At 51.3% G+C, this 16,387-nt stretch overlaps 1 protein-coding gene across 3 annotated transcripts in view; it reads left to right on the plus strand.

Moving 5' to 3' along the window:
* Nucleotides 1-337: 337 nt before the first annotated feature.
* Nucleotides 338-16,387, plus strand: part of ZBTB16 (zinc finger and BTB domain containing 16) — a 117,070-nt gene continuing 101,020 nt past the window's right edge. For 2 of the 3 annotated variants that reach the window (XM_081334144.1, XM_081334146.1), the window contains exons 1-2: nucleotides 338-500; nucleotides 2,479-3,807. In XM_081334144.1, the coding sequence (XP_081190270.1) occupies nucleotides 2,561-3,807 (1,247 nt within the window). In that variant the 5' untranslated portion in view covers nucleotides 338-500; nucleotides 2,479-2,560. Of the gene's footprint in view, nucleotides 501-2,006; nucleotides 3,808-16,387 lie in introns of those variants that run through there. The other variant, XM_081334145.1, reaches the window with a different exon arrangement.

Raw genomic sequence — 16,387 nt, forward strand, 5'->3', positions numbered from 1 at the left:
GGCAGGGGCAGGGGCCACGCCGGCATCTTTCCCCGCCAGCGGCGTCCCGGGAGGTGCCAGAGCATGTGCAGAGCGCCGCTCCGGCGCCGGGCGCGCCTCTCCCCCGAGGGGGCGGCGCAGGGCCGGCGGGCCGAGCGGCGTCCGCCTGCGCTCCCCGGGGCCGGGCGCTAGGGGTCAGGGCAAGCCCGGCCAGGCGGGCGGGGGCGGCGTCGCGGCCGGTGCCAGCAGTCAAGATGGAGCCCGGCCGGGGCTTCGCGGGGGAGGCGGAGGAGGGGCGGCTCCGACGCGCCTCGCCAGCCCGGCAACGTCAGGCAGCGGCTGGTGATTTGCTGGCCGCGCCGCCGAGCCCCGCTAGAGAGGCTGGAAGCGGGCGCTGCGAACTCGCCTGCCGCGCCGCCGGCGATGCTCTGCCCTCGCCCGACGCCGCCGCTGCCCTCGCCGCCGACGCCGCCGCGGGCTCTCCGGCCGCCCGCCCGCCTGGCCCGGGACGCCGCGCGCCGGTGAGTGGCGGGGCCGGAGCGGCGGCAACTTCCCCGTCTCGGCCGCCTCGCGCGCGCTCTGCCGAGCGGGCTCCCAGAAGTCTCGGACGGGGCGCGCTCCTGCCCCCGGCGCCGGCGGGGCTCCCGGGCGGGTCGGGGCGGCGGCCCCTGGGACGGGAGCGGGGCAGGCGAGGCGCGGGGAGCCGCTCCGGAGAAGCGGAGCGGCGTCGCCCCCTCGGGCCGCTCCGCATTAGGGGCGGCCGAGGAGCGTCCCGGGAGGGGAGCCGCCCCCTCGCTCCGCCGGGGAAGGACGGGCTCCCGGGGCCGGCGCGTGGCGCCCGCGGAGGGGAAGGGCGGCTGCTTCCAGGTCGGGCGGCCGCGGAGCCGCCCGAGATGCGCGCTGGCCGGGCGCGGACAGCCCGGGGCGTGCGGCTTTCTCCGGAGCCAGCCCGCGGGTCGTGGGAGCGCGGGTTTGCCGCCGACACGCGACCGGGGGGTCGTGGGAGCGCGGTCGGCGGGGCGTCTGCGAGGGCGGGCGGGCGGGGCTGCTGCGCTGCGGGCGGCGAGTCGCTTTCGGCCGCCGCTCCCGCCCTTCCTCCGCCTGCCAGCCCGGCGACCGCCGGCCTCCCCCTTGGGCGGGCGGGGGGCGCTCCGGAGGGGCCGCGGCGGGCCAGGAAAGGCTCGGCGGAGGCCAACAGGTCCCGCGCTGCGCAGCTGCCTTGCCCGCGGGGGGGAGGCAGCCGCGTTCCGTGTTATCTGCCCCCTTTTCGCCTTGTTTAAGCGGGCTCCGGGACGCCCCGCTGCGAGTCTCCAGCTTTGGGCGAACCTCGCCGAGGAAACGGGGGGCGGGGGTCCCCGAAAGGGCCCATCCCGAGTCCTCGAGTATTGGGGAGGGGGGGAAATTGCTAGATTTTTCTCGTGCCCCCTTCGCCCCGCCCCGCCCCTCCTCAGTCAGGTGTCCCGAATCTGTGGGGCTCCAGCTGCTGCTCGGCCGCTGCCGCTGAGGGAGCCCCCCCCCCAGAAGGTAAGAACTGGGGCCATTTCCTCGAAGCGGGCGAGTTATCCAGCTGGACGGTGCAGCTTTTAAGGGCAAGTTTCCTCCTTGGAAAGAATCCCCCCTCCCAGTTTGTTTGGGGGGTGTGTGTCTGTGGGGTCGAGGAGCCACTGCTTTTAAAGCTGGGGGGGGGAACAGGGAGCAAAGAAGTTGCGCTTAAGCCTTTAACAAACACCACCTCTTCTCCTGGGGAGGGGTCGGGGGGGCAGACTCTGCTTTCCCATTGGAGTCTGTGGGGAGAGAGGTCATTCTGGGATCCACTGGAAGTAGAAGCGCTTGGGAGAGTGTGTGGCTGCCCCAGTTGGGGGCTAGAATTGGGCCCCTGTTTCTTCCCTCTATTTTCCTCTTTTTTTCTCAATCCTAAGAACTTTTTTTGGGGGGGGGAACGACACAAAATTCCTGCCTCAAAAGACTCTCGATAGTGGTGTGTGCGCGCAGTGATGCCAGTTCAATTTGGGAGAGATAGATAACTATTACGGATGGGACACCACTAAGAAATCCTGAATGTCAGGCTAAGGGTTTTGATAAACAACTAACCGGGAAAGTGGAAAAACATCCCACAAGAAGGCAGGGACAAGCCGCTTCCTTGGTGTTGCCAGGGAAACCACACAGCTGTGTTTGGGCAAGCTGGATGATATTGAAGTTGGGCTGGTTGGAAAAAGACTGCTCAGGATGGCAATCTGGGTTAGATGGTGGGTCCTTCCATTGAGCCCCCGGTGCCCTTCCTGTGCCCATCCAATGGGGTTCAGTTTCCTTTTGGTCTGAGAAGGACTTGGCCACATGAAGAACCAAGGCTGATGTTCCTGCCCTCTCCCACCCCCACCTGGACTAACAGCCCTTCCCTGCCCTCAGGTTCGGTTCTCTGGTGGGTTTGCGTCACTGTGACCCCACGTCGCTGAACCACGTTTCCCCTATAAAACCTCTCTCCCTCCTTTCCCCTTCCAGATTGTTGACCCCCCCAAGAGACGGCTCCGGACAGAAAGACTGTAGAAAGACTCCCTAATGCCTGCAGCCCGGGAGGAGCATTATGGATTTGACTAAGATGGGTACAATTCAACTCCAGAACTCCAGCCACGCTACTGGCCTTCTCCAGAAAGCCAACCAGATGCGCCTGGCCGGCACCCTGTGTGACGTGGTGATCCTGGTGGACAGCCAAGAATTCCATGCCCACCGGACCGTCTTGGCATGCACCAGCAAGATGTTTGAGATCCTTTTCCACCGCAACAGTCAGCATTACACCTTGGACTTTCTCTCGCCAAAGACCTTCCAGCAGATTCTGGAGTACGCCTACACTGCCACCTTGCAGGCCAGAGTTGAGGACCTGGATGACCTGCTCTATGCGGCCGAGATCCTGGAGATCGAGTACCTGGAGGAACAGTGCTTGAAGATCCTGGAGACCATCCAGGCATCAGAAGACAACGAGGCTGAAGTCAGCATGACCGACGGTGGGGCCGAAGAGGAGGAGGACCGCAAGTCCAGATACATTAAGAACATCCTGATCTCCAACCATTCCAGTGAGGAGAGCGGCTACTCCAGCCTGGCCGGCCAGACCCTGATGGGGACGATGGTGGAGCACAGCCCCTCGGTCTCCACTTCCTTTGGCCTGGCGGCCATGAGCCCCACCAAGACTGCTGTGGACAGCTTGATGAGCATCGGGCAGTCGCTCTTGCAGGGGGCTCTGCCCCACCAGGCCCTCCAGGACCTGCACTCTGCCAATGGCCGGTGCCCGGCCGTGTCTGAGCTGAAGACAGAAGCCATGCAGGTGGAGGAGGCCTCCAGCCACGAGAGCCCCAGGTCAGCCGATCTGGGCGCTTCCGGGGGGGACAAAGCAGAGGATAAGAGCAAGCAAGGGCCTGGAACCCCCACCCGCAGCAGCGTCATCACAAGCGCCCGGGAACTTCACTACCCCCGGGATGACAACGCGGAGCAGCCCACTGAGGGGGTCCCAGGCCCCCCGGTCGGGTCAGACCTCTTGGCCTCCCGCGGGGAGAAGCCGTTGGGCATCTATTCGGTGCTGCCCAATCACAAGAGCGAGTCCATGCTCGGCCTGCCCGTCTCCATGGCCCCCACCCTGCACGTGCAGCCGGCCCTGGCCGTCTCCATGGACTTCGGCTCCTACGGGGGGCTGCTCCCTCAGGGCTTCATCCAGAGAGAGCTCTTTAACAAACTCGGGGAACTGGCCGTGGGGATCAAAACCGAACACCGGACTGTCGGCGAGCAGTGCAGCGTTTGCGGGGTGGAGCTGCCGGACAACGAGACAGTAGAACAGCACAGGTAGCCCTTATTCTCCTCCCCCCTTCTGGTGTTTTGTGCTTGGGCTCAAAAAGGTCATTGGGGGGGGAAGGCAAAGTGATTGTGGTTCTGATGGACTTGATGATGTTTCTTTTTAAAAAATTCAGGGCAAAATTTAAAGCCGAGAAAAAGCTCTATAGTGACCTCATTGCAAGTTGGTCTTCAGAATAGAAATGGTGACCCAAGGAGGACCTTTTCTTCTTTGGCCAGGCTGGCAATGAAGCTGCTTTCTGTTAACCCCTTGGAGACACCAGCCTTGTTTCCAAGCGGTGGGATTGCCAGGGAGCAACAGTAGAGGAGGACCAGCATCCTATTGCCCCTCCACGCAGGCTTCCTGAATCTGTCTGCTCAGCCACGGAGGTCTGGAGTAAGCGTGTCCCTTGGTCTGGTCCAGTAGCAGGACTCCTCTTAAGCTTGTCTTTGGGAGCAAACTGTGGGAGGACAGAAACTCTGGAAGCCACACAAGTGTGTGCTCCAAGAAAGAAAAGAGATTCTTCTGTGCTGCTTAGATGAAATTGGGAGGCTGCGGTCCAAGGAGAAACGTTTGGCCCTTTGCATGCTGTGAAATGCTTTCCCCCCCCCCGCATCCAAGGCCAGCAGTGGGTGATGGGAGTTGTGGTCAGTGGCACCTGGATGGCCATGCTTTTCTCAGTTTAATTTGCCCCCTTAAACTCAGCTTTATTCTTGTAGAAGCTGCTCCAGTTTATTAATGCAAAGCAGGATTTAACTGTTTGCTGGGCTGAGTTGCTTGCTAGTAGCTATTTTCGCTTAGGCCAGCTTAGGCTCAGCCTTCTGAATGGCAAATTTTGACCCCAACATGCATTTTTAGGTTTATGCAGAAATTGCTGTTTTGGGCATTGGATCAGTTTAAGGTTATTGCCAAAGTTTGTTTTTATTTATTGATCTGTTTTAAATATTGTTAGAATTTCTGCAAAGGTCCCATGTAAATCTTTGTAATATGTCTGCGGTAACTAAAAACCAAGCACAGTGCTAGAATGTGTAGATGTTGCTCCTCTGAAGTAGTTTAATGCTCTTCTTGGTGGTAGATTCCCTTTAAAAAAGTTTAAAATGTCCTTTTGGGCCGTCAACCTCCAGCAGTGGCTTTAAGTGGAGCAGCACATTAGAAACAAATTGATCTCTGAAGGGAGGTTAATATGTGAAAATCTGTCTTCACTCAGTTGTAGTTTTGAGCATTGCTTTCATTTGAACTCGGCTGCTTAAGAGGTCCCTATTGTTAAAAAATCATATCAAATGCACGGAAGGGGAGAATCCATTTTGACAGGCAGCTGTTCCTATAAAGGCAGCGCTTTCTTGAAAAATATTGTGGGTCTGTCTGTTTCTTGGGGGGACTTAACTCACTTATTCTCATTTTCATGAATGCCGATTTGTGCTTCATTTCTGGGCTTCTCCATTTCCTGAGCAGGCAGTTGATCCTTTGGGGTGGTTCTTTTTGCTCAGCCCCAATTAGGACCCCCCCTCCTCAGTCTGTCTGCGAGGGTCTGGAAGGTAGAAAAGGCTTGGCAGGGCTCCTTGTCTGCACCTGGCCTTACTTGTCATGCAGAAAAACAAAAATTGTGCCCAGCAGCCCCGTGCCTTGGTCTTGAGCAAACATTTGTAGCTGAGGTGCAGAGTGAAACATATTTCTTGTGCCTCTAACACTGTGTAAACATATCAGAAGGCAGCCTGCTAATAGGATTTGAGCCACAATGCAGAAGATGCTCAGAGATGTTTTAATGAGCCGACAAGTTTAATTACTGTAGTCCAAATGTACATAATGTACATTGGCAAGGCCGGTGAGGAGCAGGCTGCTTTGGGCTTGGTGACTTTTAGGAACAGAAACTCTAATCTAGGGTGGAACAGCAAATCCCCTCTTCTGAGCAGGGCCACACCGTACGGGCAGTTGGGCTGCCTCTGGCATCCGTCCCAGGCGCTTTGCTCATTGAGGTCAACCCTTTGGCCATTGGGCCACCCAGGAAGGATTGATTCCCCCTCCCACAAAAATGGCTTTGCCGGCATTCAGGACCCTGCTAACCTTGGTTCTATTGCCCGTCCTCTGTAGCCAGGGGCCAGTTCCTGTCCCTGAGCTGAAACCCACCGAGCAAGGGGCGATGTTCCCCTGGGAGTGCTGAGCCTCCTAAAGATTTGAGGATAATGGGAAGAGAGGAGCAAGTTGGAGGGGGCTTTCCTGGATACGCTGTGAGGGACAGAGGGATCTGAAACCCACCTCACAACCTGGTTTGTCTTCTCTGTGCCAATCCGTAATGTTGGGTGGGGGTCCCAATGTCTGTTCCTCACGTTGACTGTGGAAATGGCTGGGGTCTCTGTCTCCAAGAAAACAAAGAGGAAGAAGCCGGGTCTCAAATATCATGGAAGTTAGGAAGAAACATTCTTCTGTAAACTCACGCCAGGCTTTTGAAGGCCAGGTCATGCCAGGATCCGATGGTCCAAGGGGATTTCTCTCCCCCCCCCGCCGCCCCTTGCTACCCTTTTGTTCAAGGATCAGGCGCGTGCCTTCCTTCTGGGGTGCTCTGGCATCAAGCCTTGCCCAGCTGGGAAGTGTCACGGTTGGGGATTTTAAATACTGAGCCATTCTGGAATTGCCAGAGCTGGTCGATAACCTTGGTTGTTTCTTCTGTCCCTGCCGGCTTCACTCCGAGGTTTGAATTTCCTTAATCCCGTCAAATGGTTGCTTGGCTCCACGTGAACGGCTGAATTGATGAGTAAGGTGGCAGATTTTTCAGTCTTAAAAAGGTGCTTTTAAAAAAGGAAATAGAAGGGCTGGTTGGTTTTTCTTCTAAAAAAAGCTGCTTTTTTTAAAGCGTCATGTTCTTTTAGATGTAACTGAAGCAACACCTGTAGCGGGAGGAATTATTTATTTATGATGCTCTTAACACAGTCTGGCTAGTTCGGTTTTTTTCCAGGGGAGAGGGAAAATGTAGGGCAAAAAAGGAAGATTCAGATAGCGTCATTCTTTTTAAATGATGTGATTCATTTATTTTATTATTTATTATTAAATGTATATGATTTCAAAATGAACAGCATAATCCAGGAGAAGTTAATTAGGGGTCTGTTTCAGAGGAAGACAATGAGAAGACTAATTCTCATGAACTGGAGTTAGCTGCAACTCCTGTGCGTGACTTTTGCTTAGGACAATGAAACCAGAGCTGGACGCTTGTGAACGTCTTTAAATTAGGTGTGAACTTGAGTGATCTGGCACTCTCTTCCCAGTAGTGGAACTAACATTTCAGCAATCCATTACCACCGATTAAATGTTTCCTTCCACGATATGCCCCAGATTTAGTTAAACTTTGCTTGTCATTTAAATCAGGCCATCGAATCTGGAAAATTTCAGTTGAAGGTGCTGACAATTTTGGTCTCCCTGATATTTATTGCAACCTGAATTTTTATGAGACGTGACACATCCACATCGATACCAGTGCCTGTGGTTTCTTGATTTTCTGTTAACTCCCCCTTCCTTGGAGGTCATTTTGGTTAAACAATTTTTAAGGCACAGATCAGAAAACTAAAGAGGTTTCGTTAACAATCATGATTTCCAAAGGGCAGTGGGACGCTGGGAAAATGAGAGTAAATTTGAATTGTTTAGAGCTTTGACTATGGACAGATTTCATTCTTATTGGTCTGAAAAGGTTAACACATACTAAAGAATGTTTGATGTACAATATTTTATCACACTTACTGAGAAATTTGAAGAATCCCCCTTACCTTACCTATGTTATTGTTTTTCCATCATTTATTAATACAAAATGATAATTCTCATATCAAAAGCTAACTAATGTTCAGAACTGTGTAAACCTTAATTTAAAATGTGGGATAATTTGAGGAATTTTAGCCAAATCTGCACAGGACTTTCTAATATTATATGCTGGCTTCATTCGTGACATTACTTTAGAATCACAAATGAATGTCAGCATTAACTGAATTTCTGTTATTCTTTTGAAAGGTGCTTTTTTGCTAAATTCTGCGTGGCAGAAAATGGTGACAAAATATTTCTGGGCAAAATGTGTGTAACAGAAGATATTCAGACAGAAGAAATTCAGAGTTGATGACTGCGATTCCTCTGTTGTTTCTCATTCCGGCTTCCCAAAGGTCTTTGAAGGCTCCTGAATTTGGGTGAACCTCTTGACCAAAATTTCTTCTTATTTGAGACCTACAACTTTGCCACCACCTGTTTCTCTCTTCCAAATGGGGGTTCTGACTCACGGAACAGGCAGTGAGCACCGAACCGTCAACTTCTGTAAATAGAAAGTTTCCAACAAGATTCAGAGAAGTTCAGATTTAATTTAATGTTTGCCTTGATTGCAGGTTTTAGTTGTCAGTTTGGGGAAGGGAATAGCACGGATGCTTTTAAACTCAGTGAAATAAATGAAAGCATCATTCGTTTTTTTCAAAAGGAATTATACTTTTAATACCAGGTGATGCATGGAATTTGGGGGGGGGGCTCGTCCCCCGCCTGGGGCTTTGGATCAGGCACATATGTGTGTGTGTGCTCAGTGTGTGATCAAAAAATCAAGTTGGTGGCCAAGATGGTAACGACTGGATCTCCAGCATGTTGGCCAGATGCTGTGATCACCTCCGGCTTTGGATCTTGGAGAAGACAATGGCTTCACGTGTGTTTTCCTCTCCTGTGTTGCACTAACCGCTCTGCGATGGATTGCCTTTGGCTTCTCCACAGCTCTGGCTCCCCCCCCCCCCAAATGTTTGACAGTGATAACTTCCAGAATGTGTGGGGCTGGCTTGGTGCTCTCTCCTTTCTGGCTGATGGACCTTATTAGTGGCACCTGGCATTGCAGCCGGCTAATGGGATGCAGTGCGGTGGCTGCTCCTGCAGCCGCCCACCTGGCAAGGGGCTTTGTGGGCCAGCCTGGTCCGGCCATGGAGGGGCTTCTTCTTTGCCTTGTGGCCGAGAGGACTCCAGAAACAAGGGCTGCCAGCCAGGTTCAGGCCCTGGTGGGGAGCTGGCAGCCTGGAAGGAGCCCTCCCCAGAAGGAAGCTGGGGGAGCTGTTTCTCCTGGGGGGGGAGAGCCCGCGCGTGGCCTTGAACTTTGGGAGTTAACTGTTTCCATCCATGGAATGCAGGCTGGTGGTGGGGAAGGGGGGGCTGGGGTCCCCTTGTCCTTCCAAGAGACCTTGAGCAGGGAGGAGATATTGAGTTACTTCGGCAGTTCCTCCCTTTGGTGGTGGTGACTCTGAAATAGTGCTTTGGATGTCAGGGATGGATGGATGGATGGATGGATGCATGACTGACTGACTGACTGACTGATTGATTGATATAGTGTGCCTTTTTCAGTAGCGACCCAAGGTGGCTTTACAACATGTAAAAACTACAAGAATCAAAGATAATATGCAGCATAAACAACAGCTGAGGCGTCAGACCAGCTAGATAAGTAACAACCACATCGTGGACTTTCCCTAACACTGCAACTCCTTTGCCTGGGAAGGCATCCATGGCAGCAGTTCTGGGCCAGCTGAATCTCTGGGGCGGAGGGCGCAGACCGCCAGAGAGCAGGCGTTGCAACAGAAAAGCCCTGCTTCCTGGGTGCCACAAGATGGCAATTTTGACCAATAGGATCACCTTTCCTGCTGAGTCTAGCGGGGTGAGTAGATATAATCAGGGAGAGGCGGTCCCACAAATCAGAACAACAGAAAAGTTGGAGGGGACCTTGAAGGTCTTCTGGTCCAACCACCTGCTCAGGCAGGAAACCCTATTCCATTTCAACTGGTCCTGGATTGGCCACTGGATGCCGGAGCAACTTGGGGAACAGAAGTGTAGCCAGGCACACGAAGGCGCCTTCCGGACCTTCTCCGGCCCTCTGGAGAGGTTAAAACTCAACGCATTGCTTTGGGAAGCTCTGCTGGGCACGCTTCTCAATAGAGAGAACCCTGTTTTTTTTAAAATAATAATAATCTGGATTGTGGTGATGATGAATTACTCCAGGTCCAAAAGGGAAGCTTATACTTTCTGCAACTGCATCGTCAGACTCCTGCAAGCTTGGGGGGGGGGGCTTCCTTAAAAGTGTAACTGCCTCCCCCCTCCCAAACAAAGCCCCTGGTTCACTGGTGATTGACAACTTCGTGGCAACCTCACTGAAGGGACACAAAGCCGGACCTTTTGGCATGGCTGGAGAAGCAGTGGGGAAATGACCTCGGCTGCCGCTCGGGGCTCCTTTGAGGACGAGAGCAGAGGGGCCCCAAGGATTAACTGACCTCCAGACCTGGACAATTATTGGGGGAGACCGAAGGGCCTCCGCCAGAGAAAATCTCTTCCTTTCTTGGCTCAGTGCAAAAATGATGATGGCTGAGCAGCAGCTGTGGCTTCTGCCTGATGGATGGTTAATAAACCTGGTTAATAGCTTGTTGATCACTGCAGAGCTCTGGATGTCCACAAAGCTGGGTCTGAGTGTCTGGGAAAACCTCACCGGGCTTTTTGCAAAGGATTCCGATGTCACAAATTTGAATTTCCCGGCTGTATTCCATCCAACGACAAATCCTTTGAATCAAGAGGCAACACACTGATTCTAATTAATTAATTTCTGTGTTAAAAATGACAGGATTTCTGTCATTTAATTTCTGTCTTAAAATGACAATTTCTGTCTTAAAATGTCACAGAGAGAGACAGACAGAGAGACAGATAGAGAGGGACTTTGTGGAACATCCACCCAGCCAATTCACACTGGCTTGACTATTTTTGAGGGAAGGAAGAAATATTTGAAGGATGAAATGAGCAGTGAGCCACAGCCTCATTATTGGCCATTTAATTTCAACGGCTGTCAGTTCTCACCCTCTTTTGCAAAGTTGAATTAACCGCAACTAAAATGGATGATTCTCTCTCTCTCTCTCTTAAATCTGGGATGCAACTTTCTTTTGCAGCTGAACGCTGCAACCTTGGGTTGCACCACTAGGAGAAGAAACAAAGACCACTAAAGCATCATGGAAAAGGAAGCCCCCTCCCCTCACTTACCCAAAGATGCCACAAATAATTGTGAGTGTCACAATGACACCAAACGCCACGTCTGAGTAATTGCCTAGTGCGTGGAGCAGATTCATAGTTTCCTTATCCCAGCCGCCCGCCCGAACGGTTCTGATTTGCTTCCCTCGCGAGGGGCTCCTCTTCATTCATAATTAGCAACTGTTTTACCCACCCTGATGGTTTTCAAGGAACGACTTCTAAAAATGAGTAATTACTGCATATGTCCCATCAGTCAAACTCGGGGGCCGGGCCGCTGCCTGATGCCGAGGAGGTGAAAAAAAATATTTCTGTTGGCAGCTAATTCTAGCGGCAGGCCGATCAAGTTAACCGGCTGTAATTGTTTCCAGATAGGGCCGATATTTTTGTGTGTGGGGATGAAGGGTCTGGTAAGTGCTTGCTTCCTGTGTAAATTAGCTCGTTCTATTCATACTGGCCAGACCTGGCTTGTGTCACGGGGGGTCGCCCCCCTTCTCCTGGCCTGACCTTCGGAGGAGAAAGCTCCTTTGCCCTTGCCTGGCTTTCAGAAGGTGCCCGGTTAAGGGGTCACAGCCTCCCCGAAGCAGATGGCCCTCTGCTGGCCTTGCCTTGGGGGCATTCTGGGAAATTTAAAATGGCAGCCTGCGAGCCTCGGGAGTGGAGAAGAGGGCAGCTTTTCTGCTCTCCTTGCAGTGATGCTCCTGGGTACCGGACGGGGGAGGTCCAGACGGCCTGGGATGCCGGCTCTGGCGAGTGGGGGCAGGAGGGAATCTGGGCCCCCGAAGACCCCGGGGGCAGCAAGGGCTTGAAGTCTTCAGAAACAAGGAGAGGCGGCCAGGAGCTGCTGGCCTGCTGGGTGGCGCCTGCTCTGCCGTCAGGAGACGCTGCAAGGGCCGAGGGAGTTTGGGGTGGAAAGGAAGGCTTGACCCCACATGTACTGACCCCCAACACCCCCAAATCTAGGCTGTCGGTTTCTGATGCTGTTGGGTCAAAAGGGGTGCTTCCTATGTCTGCGTTTACAGGCAGTCCTCGATTTATGACCACAATTGAGCCCAAAATTTTTGTTGCCAAGCACGACGGTGGTTAAGTGAACTTTGCCCCATTTGACTTTGCTTGTCAGAAGACCGCAAAAGGGGATCACGTGACCCCGGGACCCTGCGACCGTCATAAATATGAGTCAGTTGCCTAGTGTCTGAATTTTAATCGCGTGACAGTGGGGGAGGCTGCAACGGACGTAAGTGTGAGGAAAGGTCATAAGTCACTTTTTCAGTGCTGTTGTAACTTTGAATGGTCATTAAGTGAACGGTTGTAAGTTCAGGACTACCTATATTTTCAGGATCCTCAAAAGCACCTTGCTTGCAAGGGTGGGGAGAGACTCTGCGCCCCCCCAGCCCCCTTTGGTGATGCTCAGAGCTGCTCCCCCTTGTGGACAAAGCCCCCACCATGACCCAGGATGGGTTATTCTTTTGGGGGGGGAGCATTTGGGCTTGTGTGAGAGGGAAAAAAGGGCAACACAGCTCCCTCCCCAGATAAAGCTGCCCGTTTCGTTTAGGGGCAGAGAGGCACAAGCAGAACGGAGATGCTTAAGCCCCCCAGTTGGGATTTAACCTATAGGGTTAAAAGCGCTTTATTTTTCCAAGGATGTTTTATAGCATCTTGGGCATAAAAAGGAGAGGGGGAGGGAGGGAGGGTCCGTAGCCAGTGGTGTAGAGAAGATGGTACCCTTCCTGGACAACGTTGGTACAAGCGACTTGGCATTTAATCCAGCTCTGTCTCGCTTCTGTTAGCCTTGTGGTCTGTTGAACTTTGCTTAAACTTCTGTTGTTTTTTTTCTAATATACAAAAGCAATTAAGTTGGAGATGATTTCAGATGGAAGGGAAGATCTAGGCATGGCTGGTGGAATGGGCCGCCAGCAATAAAACGAATGCTTACCACATACTTGTGTAAAGTGTGTGTGCATGCGTGTTTGTGTCTTGTATGTAAAAAGGGTAACGATTTCCCTGAGGAGTTATGTCCGACTCTTGGACGTGGTGGGTGCTCACTTCTTGTATGTACTCATACATAATTCTCAAGAACACTTCGCTGCATATTTTTCTTTAAAAAAAAACGTTGCATCAGACTGGCATCGGTATATTTGGAATTGGATAACTCTGTGCCGAAATTCAAAGCAAGTTAATGCTTTCTGGAATTTGCATGAAATCAATTTCTGAGTCATTTGTAGTTTATTATGATAAACCAAAGATGGTAGATATACTGATGTGCATATCTCTATCTCTATTTTGCTGTGCCTGGGTTCACCGTATTAAATCATGCTAAAAAAAGTAAATTAGTTTTGCATACAGATGATACTGTAACTCAACAGGAGTCCTGAAACTCTGCATATTTCTTTCTGTAAATGCAGTACGTGGCTGGGGAATTCTGGGAGTGGAAGTCTAGACATTTTAAAATTACCAAAGTTGGAAGACACTGGTGTGGGGCATACATGCAGTCCTTTCTTGTGGGTCATGTTGGTGTACTAGCATATTTGGCGGCTGAGCTTTCTGAAATAAAGTGTGTGTTAGTGTAAGTGTGCACTTGTGTTTGTACAACTCGGACTGGGTTAGATAAGTGGAATCCGCTCATTCCTCCCACCCCCCAGCCCCACAATCGACTCCCGTGATCTGTCCTGCAAGACTCCAATCCCCAAGCTGTTCAAATTGTGAGCTGTGGTTTTGCTGTCCAGTGTTTGCAGAACTTAGCCAACTATTTCAAGAACTCTGGGGTATCTGCTCGAAAAGTTTATTGTCCCAGGAAGCAAACAAGAAACAATGCAAAGTCCGTTCTTTTGTTGTTTGCTGCTTTCATCACGAAGGAGGCACAGACAATTTTGTACCAGGGTGTAAGGGGGGAGAGAAGAATTTTATGAGGAACGTGAAAGATGGCCAGAAAAACTGAGGAAGGACCTCTATGGTTGTGCAGATCCACATTTCTCCACCAACGGAAGCAAAGCTTCTCAAGAATTCCACCAAGCTGTAAACCAGCCTGTGGGATGGAGACCAGATCCATGGATCTCCATCTTTAACAGGACTTGGGTGTCCTACATTTATCCAATCATGACTTGGGAGCAGAGGTGTCAGACTTCTGACGGGCTGCAAATACTGGTAGTTGTGACCTGAAAGGTCTGGAGGACACCTAGCTCCGAAAGGCTGCTCCATGCTTTCAACCCCCTCTACTCATGGATGTTTTGATAATCTGGAATATTCTGCATGGAACACATGGAGATTCCCATTTAATATTATCCTGGCTAGATTGTAGTTTACATTTCTGTGATGTCTACGGAGGTGCTTTTCCTCTCAAGCAACTTGAACTTAGCTTTTTCATTAAAAGAGATGCTAAATATAACTGAAAACGTGCAACTGAAACAAGACTATACCACAGAAAAACTGTCAGTCCCAGTTCTTCACCTTCTAGAAACTTACGAGCCACCCCAGTGGAGTGTTCCATGGGAGTACCGGTGTTGCTGGCATGGTGATGGTTGGACACTGGTTTTTCTGCTTTTTTATCATTTCTGAGCTCACTGATTTTGCTTAGCGGTTTATTTTCTTTGTATTGCTATTTAAAAATAAAAACTATGATGTCCTCCAGGACTTACAGAGCTGAAAGAGACTTTTAAATGTTGGTCCAGTTGCTCAGTTACCATGAACAGCCCAAGGACACAAAGGTTGCCTCCACTAGGGCAACTCATTCTTCTTTTTGTAAAGACCCTACAAGATTGTATAGAAGACTCTGCTGGTTTCTGCTTTGCCTGTTTTAATGCCAGCCAAGCTGGATATTTTTAATGATCAGCTCATTTATGCAGATGTGTGGATGAATTTTGTATCTTTAGCCCAGACATGTCAAACACAAGGCTCGGGGCCCTGATCCGGCCCGCGAAGTGGTTTCATGCGGCCTGCGAAGCCATCCTGGAAACAGTCAGGGAATGGCCCCCACTGCCTTGGCCCTGGCCCAGAGACCATCCTTCTGCCAGAGACCCTCAGATCTGTCCCACTCCTGCCCAGGCCCCCATAGGCACCCTTGATGCCAACGATGTAGAGCTGGCCACGCCCACCCAGTAGGCCATACGCACTCTAGCCACGCCCACCCAGTATGCCACGCCCACCCTGGCCATACCCACCCGGCCCCCTGAGGGCAACCCCAATGCTGATGTGGCCCTCAATGAAATTGAGTTTGACACCCCTATGCTGATGTTCCCAAGATGACGTCTAGGAAAGTTGTCATTTGAAGTAGTGGAAATATTCAGAAATGCAAAACCTCTCTTAAGTGCAAAGTGGGCAACTTTAATTGCTGGCCACGGACTTTGGGTCCTTTTTCCACCGAAGAGAAATGAGGAATGTGGTGTTTACAGATCTTTGTCTGTGGCTCAAGTCAGAGTTGTGGGTTTTACCTAATAAAATTACAGCTCATCATCTGGTTCATTCTTAGTCTGAGCAGCTGTATTTCCATCCTTCCCATTCTGACACTGATTTATAGTAAATAATAGAAGAATGTAAAGGCAGTGATATGATTCACCTTTCTTGTAACTATTTTGAAGGGCAACCTTTAAAAGCGCCTTTTAAAAAAAGACAGTTTCTGCTGAGTTGAAGAGATGACAGGTGTGAGGGGAACAAGCCTTGGGGAAACAGAAGTCATTTCAACAGGCGTGGACTTTTCTCTTCCTTCTGTGGAAGAGCAGACGAACTGCAGAGTCGCAAAAAATGGACGCGTCGTGTATAGGAGAGCCCACTTCCTGGTTGCCCTTTGCTTTTTTGGCAAAAAAAAACACGCTCAATGAAGGAGTTTTAGGAGATGCTTCTCTATGTCAGTTTGCACTCTACGGCTGAGACTCACACGTACTTTTTACTTGGAGACCTCAGAATACAATTGCACTCACCCACCCACCCATGTACACACACACACACACACACACACACACACACACACACACACACAGAGAGAGAGAGAGAGAGAGAGAGAGAGAGAGAGAGAGAGAGAGAGAGAGAGAGAGAGAATGAATGTATACATATTTAGTAATCTAAAACCTCTAGGAATTGTTCTATTTAAAAAAAATAAAAAAATAAACAAAAACAGTACAGCCAAAAAATAGGTTTATTCCTATTCTTTAGCCACCCCACCCCCACCCCCATATCATGTGGATTAAAGAAAGCTAGTGGGATGTTTAAGCTGTATCAGAGGGTTTCTCTGGCAGACCATATCTGGAATAAGACTGGCTAAATACATTCCAAGACTAAAGATTGTGTGGACCAAGCTCTGACATTGGGTGCCGCTTGCAGGAAGGGCAGAAGACCCCCTTTTCCTAGAGAGGCGAAGAGGAGGAGATAGGAGTGGGCCTTCTGGTGCTTCTAAAATCAGAGGTTTGTGTTGTTGTGGGAACCAAGCCCGTAGAGCACCATCATTTTTGCCAAGGGAAGCGCATGAACGGCCTTCCTCCTTGGAACGGCCCGGGAGGTAGACTGGCTGTGGCTTGAAGGCTGGGGGGGCTGCCAGGGCCCCTCCGAATGGGGCTGAAGGAAGAGGCACCGCTTGGTCTCCCGTGATCAACGATTGAACTCTGCAAACCA

Source organism: Vipera berus (assembly GCF_964194415.1).
Source record: "Vipera berus genome assembly, chromosome: 8".
Taxonomy (NCBI): domain Eukaryota; kingdom Metazoa; phylum Chordata; class Lepidosauria; order Squamata; family Viperidae; genus Vipera; species Vipera berus.